We start from the raw sequence: 5,994 nt of genomic DNA, 5'->3' as shown, positions 1-5,994 counted from the left end.
TTGAGTAATAAAGTTAGAACTGAAATCTCTGCAACACTTCAACGTTGAGTAAATTACTGAGAAGCATTTTTATCATCCAAAATCATATTTAAGTCGTTAGTAAATATATAATCAATAAAATGGCTAATTTAGTCTGGATGGACTTTTCCTGTGTACCAATTGCTAACTATAAACGTTTTGTTGATGAACTGTACAATGTTACTTTTACTTTTTCACCCTCCAGCCATGATCTCACTACTCGATGAATGCATAGGAAATATAACGAACGCACTAAAAGCCAAGGGAATGTGGGAGAACACCGTCTTCCTTTACCTTTCTGATGTAAGTTGGTCACTGGAGAAAAACAATGGTTTTTAGTTTCAAAGTAACACAAAATGGCAAAAAAAACCTGTTATATTCTCTCCCTCAGTTATTCTCTTCCCTTGGTTTTGACGATTCCATCTTCTTCTATAGGGGGGGGGGGGGGTTACCAATATCAATCAGTCAATAATATTATTGTTAAACACAAATTTATTTACGTTAAATGTCACTGGAAATCGCTAGGACAAGAAAACGTCAATTTCAATGATAACAAACAAAATGTCACCATGCCCCCCTTTTTTTACCGATGTCAACACCTCACAAAAGCTAGATAATAACAAGTGAACTTTTCAGAAGCCATGCATATCTAGGGCTCGTAGGCCTGACTGCAATTTAGACTGGAGATATGAGACATGAAATTTGTTTATTAATCCTAACCCATTAATATTCCACAGAGATATGTAGTAAACAACCTTAGGCTCTATTGTTTTAATATCAACAGCATGCCACGTTTGTCACCTCTGGAGTCAGTTGGCCTTTCAGAGGTGGTGCCGGAACCACCTTTGATGGAGCCCTCCGTTCACCTGCGTTTATCAGTGGAAAGCTGTTAGAGAAGACAGGCTATGTTAACAATGAGTAAGTTCTGTATTTAAATGTCATGCATTTGTTCATTTTACCACCAGCTTATATACAAAGCTGTCTAGTTCAATTTTATCTATATGTTATAAAACTGTCATGAATTTGTAATTGCTGAATTTTAATACAGATATGACGCTGTTTATACATGTCGCCAAACAGCTACGGTAGTTAGAGAATAGAACATCTTTTATATAGCTCACATGGGTGTCAAGACAATGGGTACACTAATATCATATGTCTGCCATGGAGATGTCATTCAAGCAGAAGTTTAGTGTCCTTTGTTTCATTTCCATGACGCTCATAATTATGGATGGCCTAGTGTTGTCTTAGGAAGCTCATGTAAGACACACAATACAATGACAGGGTAATACATGTTACTCTCATTGTATTGTGTGTCTAATAAATGTTACTGTCATTACATTGTGTGTCTTACAGGGTAATAATACATGTTACACTGTCATTGTATTGTGTGTCTTACAGGGTAATAAATGTTACTGTCATTGTATTGTGTGTCTTACAGGGTAATAAATGTTACTGTCATTGTATTGTGTGTCTTACAGGGTAATACATGTTACTGTCATTGTATTGTGTGTCTTACAGGGTAATAAATGTTACTGTCATTGCATTGTGTGTCTTACAGGGTAATAAATGTTACTGTCATTGTATTGTGTGTCTTACAGGGTAATAAATGTTACTGTCATTGCATTGTGTGTCTTACAGGGTAATAAATGTTACTGTCATTGTATTGTGTGTCTTACAGGGTAATAAATGTTACTGTCTTTGTATTGTGTGTCTTACAGGGTAATAAATGTTACTGTCATTGTATTGTGTGTCTTACAGGGTAATAAATGTTACTGTCATTGCATTGTGTGTCTTACAGGGTAATAAATGTTACTGTCATTGCATTGTGTGTCTTACAGGGTAATAAATGTTACTGTCATTGTATTGTGTGTCTTACAGGGTAATAAATGTTACTGTCATTGCATTGTGTGTCTTACAGGGTAATAAATGTTACTGTCATTGCATTGTGTGTCTTACAGGGTAATAAATGTTACTGTCATTGTATTGTGTGTCTTACAGGGTAATAAATGTTACTGTCATTGTATTGTGTGTCTTGCAGGGTAATAAATGTTACTGTCATTGTATTGTGTGTCTTACAGGGTAATATATGTTACTGTCATTAAAGGATAATAAATGTTACTGTCATTGTATTGTGTGTCTTACAGGGTAATACATGTTACTGTCATTGTATTGTGTGTCTTACAGGGTAATACATGTTACTGTCATTGTATTGTGTGTCTTACAGGGTAATAAATGTTACTGTCATTGTATTGTGTGTCTTACAGGGTAATAAATGTTACTGTCATTGCATTGTGTGTCTTACAGGGTAATAAATGTTACTGTCATTGCATTGTGTGTCTTACAGGGTAATACATGTTACTGTCATTGCATTGTGTGTCTTACAGGGTAATACATGTTACTGTCATTGCATTGTGTGTCTTACAGGGTAATAAATGTTACTGTCATTGTATTGTGTGTCTTACAGGGTAATAAATGTTACTGTCATTGTATTGTGTGTCTTACAGGGTAATAAATGTTACTGTCATTGCACTGTGTGTCTTACAGGGTAATAAATGTTACTGTCATTGTATTGTGTGTCTTACAGGGTAATAAATGTTACTGTCATTGTATTGTGTGTCTTGCAGGGTAATAAATGTTACTGTCATTGTATTGTGTGTCTTGCAGGGTAATAAATGTTACTGTCATTGTATTGTGTGTCTTACAGGGTAATAAATGTTACTGTCATTGTATTGTGTGTCTTGCAGGGTAATAAATGTTACTGTCATTGTATTGTGTGTCTTACAGGGTAATATATGTTACTGTCATTGTAATGTGTGTCTTACAGGGTAATAAATGTTACTGTCATTGTATTGTGTGTCTTACAGGGTAATATATGTTACTGTCATTGTAATGTGTGTCTTACAGGGTAATAAATGTTACTGTCATTGTATTGTGTGTCTTGCAGGGTAATAAATGTTACTGTCATTGTATTGTGTGTCTTACAGGGTAATATATGTTACTGTCATTGTAATGTGTGTCTTACAGGGTAATAAATGTTACTGTCATTGTATTGTGTGTCTTACAGGGTAATAAATGTTACTGTCATTGCATTGTGTGTCTTACAGGGTAATAAATGTTACTGTCATTGTATTGTGTGTCTTACAGGGTAATAAATGTTACTGTCATTGCATTGTGTGTCTTACAGGGTAATAAATGTTACTGTCATTGTATTGTGTGTCTTACAGGGTAATAAATGTTACTGTCATTGTATTGTGTGTCTTGCAGGATAATAAATGTTACTGTCATTGCATTGTGTGTCTTACAGGGTAATAAATGTTACTGTCATTGTATTGTGTGTCTTACAGGGTAATAAATGTTACTGTCATTGTATTGTGTGTCTTACAGGGTAATAAATGTTACTGTCATTGCATTGTGTGTCTTACAGGGTAATAAATGTTACTGTCATTGTATTGTGTGTTTTACAGGGTAATACATATTACTGATTTTTTCCCAACATTCCTGAAGCTAGCTGGTGGAACACCAGGTAAGAAATAAATATACTTAGTTTGACGGCACTGGACTCTTGTGAATAAAATTCATTGTCACCTTAAATCTATTCAAATGTTCATCTACCAATATATTGTTGTAGTCAACCCAATGTAGCAACATATTTGCATATTGTGAAAAGTCTTTTAAAGAAGCATCATGCATTATATGTTATCCTGTGTATGTATGCTATCCAGTAATTACATTAGATCATAAACTTTGTCATAGAACATTATGCATTACTAATAAAGTATATATCTTAAGCTGGCACGTTTATCAATTTCAGATCCTAAACTGGACGGGATGAATATATGGGATACTCTATCCAAGGGATCACCTACACCAAGAAAGGAAACTGTGCAACACTTGGACGTTTACCCTGATTCATACCATTATGTCATGAGGTACAAACATTAAACATATGAACAGTTATCAGTAGTGAGAATACCCTGTTAAAATATTGAAAATTTATGTGGAATAGTGAGATTTGATGATATTATCATCCTGTGATCAGAACAACATGGCATAATGCAACGAAGCACACCATGTCGTCTGCATATCATACAGAAAGTGTGAACACATCGATGAGAAACCTCTGTAACAACCTGAACCAGAATAAAAAATAATAATATAAAAAATCAAAATTTAAAGTAAAAAATACCCTTCCTTGTCCCCACCCTGTTTTGAAATTGGGCATTATCGGAACAACACCATTTTTTTCTTTGGCCTATATTATTATTTTTCAGATGTGCATTTGATTAATGACTTTGGTAATTTACTTCAGTACAAATAGTGTACACAAATTTATTAAATCACAGGTACATGTCATACAGTATCTTACCATACACTTATTGTCATTACAATTTACAGGGTTGGAGACTACAAATTGATGGATGGTCAATGGAATTTTTTTTATAGGTTAGATAACACAGGTGATGCTTATCTAACTGAAGCTCTAGGTAAAGATAATTCTACTCTGTTAAATGGAGTATATGTGATTGAATGAAACCATGGCAACCATGATGTCTTGATTCAGGTTAAAATTGCATATATAAAGTTACAATATCAACAACATAATGATACTAGCTATATCAGGGTATGGTTTTGTGAACCAACTGGACTTTACCTACTAGTGAAAGAATTCAAACCTTTAATTGTACCTACTTAAGTTACTGCCACATGTTTTCATGTATCAAATGTGTGTGTGTGTGTGTGGGGGGGGTGCATGTATGTATGTATGTATGTATGTATGTATGTATGTATGTATGTATGTGTGTTTTTTGTGTATTCACCCTTAGGTTTGTTTCCTTTCTTTTCAAATTCATAAACAGACACCTGGATTCCACCAATAGATCTGGAAAATCCTGATATACCCAATGTTCCTGCTGCTCCATATAACACCACACTTCTGTTTAATATAGCAGGTATGTCAACTAAAATAGCTATGACTTGTTTTCTTAATGTGATAATCAATCATCATATACTTCAGTGCTTTTATTGTGTGCTAATCTTTAGATTATCAAACAAAAGAGGAAAATTTGACTAACTAATTCTAACAACAAACGTTTGTTTAAATACTATAAGTGACTGAGTAGGTCGGTAGCTTGGTACAGACGTAAACAATATGATAACCAACAGTGTGGTCGACTGGTCGACTGACAGACTGACTGACTGGCTGCTGATTGCTTGACCAAGTGATCGCCTGACCGACTGACTGACGGATTGCCCGACCTCATGATTAACTATATTAGCTTTATGGCTAGCTGACTGGGTGACTGACGGACTGACTGACTGATTGATTGATTGATTGATTGATTGATTGAGTGAGTGAGTGAGTGAGTGAGTGAGTGAGTGAGTTGAATGAGTGAGTGACTGAATGAATGAATGACTGATCGCCTGACCAACTATATTAGGATAGCTGACTGAGTGAGTGAGTGACAGCAACTGAGTGTAGTAACTGACAGGTTACTAAATTCATCGACTTACTGAATCATTTGCAGAAGACTTTTATGAGAATAAAAATAGTTCTCGTTGTTGATAATCTTTTCTTTATGATATCATTTCAGAGGATCCAAGAGAAACAACAGATTTGTCAGCAAGTATGCCAGAAAAGGTGGAAGAGTTACGTCAGGCAGCCCAAAAATACATTGAGACTGCCCCGCCGACATTCTGGCCTGACTTAGATTATGAAAGTGGTAACCCTGGCAACCGTGGTGGTGTATGGAGTCCTGGATGGTGTTAAACACATCTATGTCTTTTAAAACGAATGTCATGTAGTGTTCACAAAATCTGGTGTCTTGAAATCAGGCAACAATAAAATTTGCCGCTGCAGTTCTAATTTCTGGACATAATATACATCAATGACATTTACCCCGCTACAGCTAATTTGATTATATGATTGTGTTTTACATTATTCAATTGTTGCCCTGAGTATTACTTTATATCTGT

General features: G+C 35.1%; 1 protein-coding gene across 1 annotated transcript in view; it reads left to right on the top strand.

Moving 5' to 3' along the window:
- Positions 1 to 5,788, top strand: part of LOC144453118 (arylsulfatase B-like) — a 12,933-nt gene extending 7,145 nt beyond the window's left edge. The window contains exons 9-15 of the mRNA XM_078144396.1: positions 224 to 321; positions 803 to 936; positions 3,486 to 3,544; positions 3,833 to 3,950; positions 4,417 to 4,505; positions 4,878 to 4,970; positions 5,613 to 5,788. Of these exons, the coding sequence (XP_078000522.1) occupies positions 224 to 321; positions 803 to 936; positions 3,486 to 3,544; positions 3,833 to 3,950; positions 4,417 to 4,505; positions 4,878 to 4,970; positions 5,613 to 5,788 (767 nt within the window). The remainder of the gene's footprint in view (positions 1 to 223; positions 322 to 802; positions 937 to 3,485; positions 3,545 to 3,832; positions 3,951 to 4,416; positions 4,506 to 4,877; positions 4,971 to 5,612) is intronic.
- Positions 5,789 to 5,994: the final 206 nt, after the last annotated feature.

The sequence above is a fragment of the Glandiceps talaboti genome, chromosome 23, assembly GCF_964340395.1.
Source record: "Glandiceps talaboti chromosome 23, keGlaTala1.1, whole genome shotgun sequence".
In the NCBI taxonomy this organism is placed as follows: domain Eukaryota; kingdom Metazoa; phylum Hemichordata; class Enteropneusta; family Spengelidae; genus Glandiceps; species Glandiceps talaboti.
Note: the sequence above shows the minus strand (reverse complement) of the source record. Positions and strands in the feature narration are given on the sequence as shown.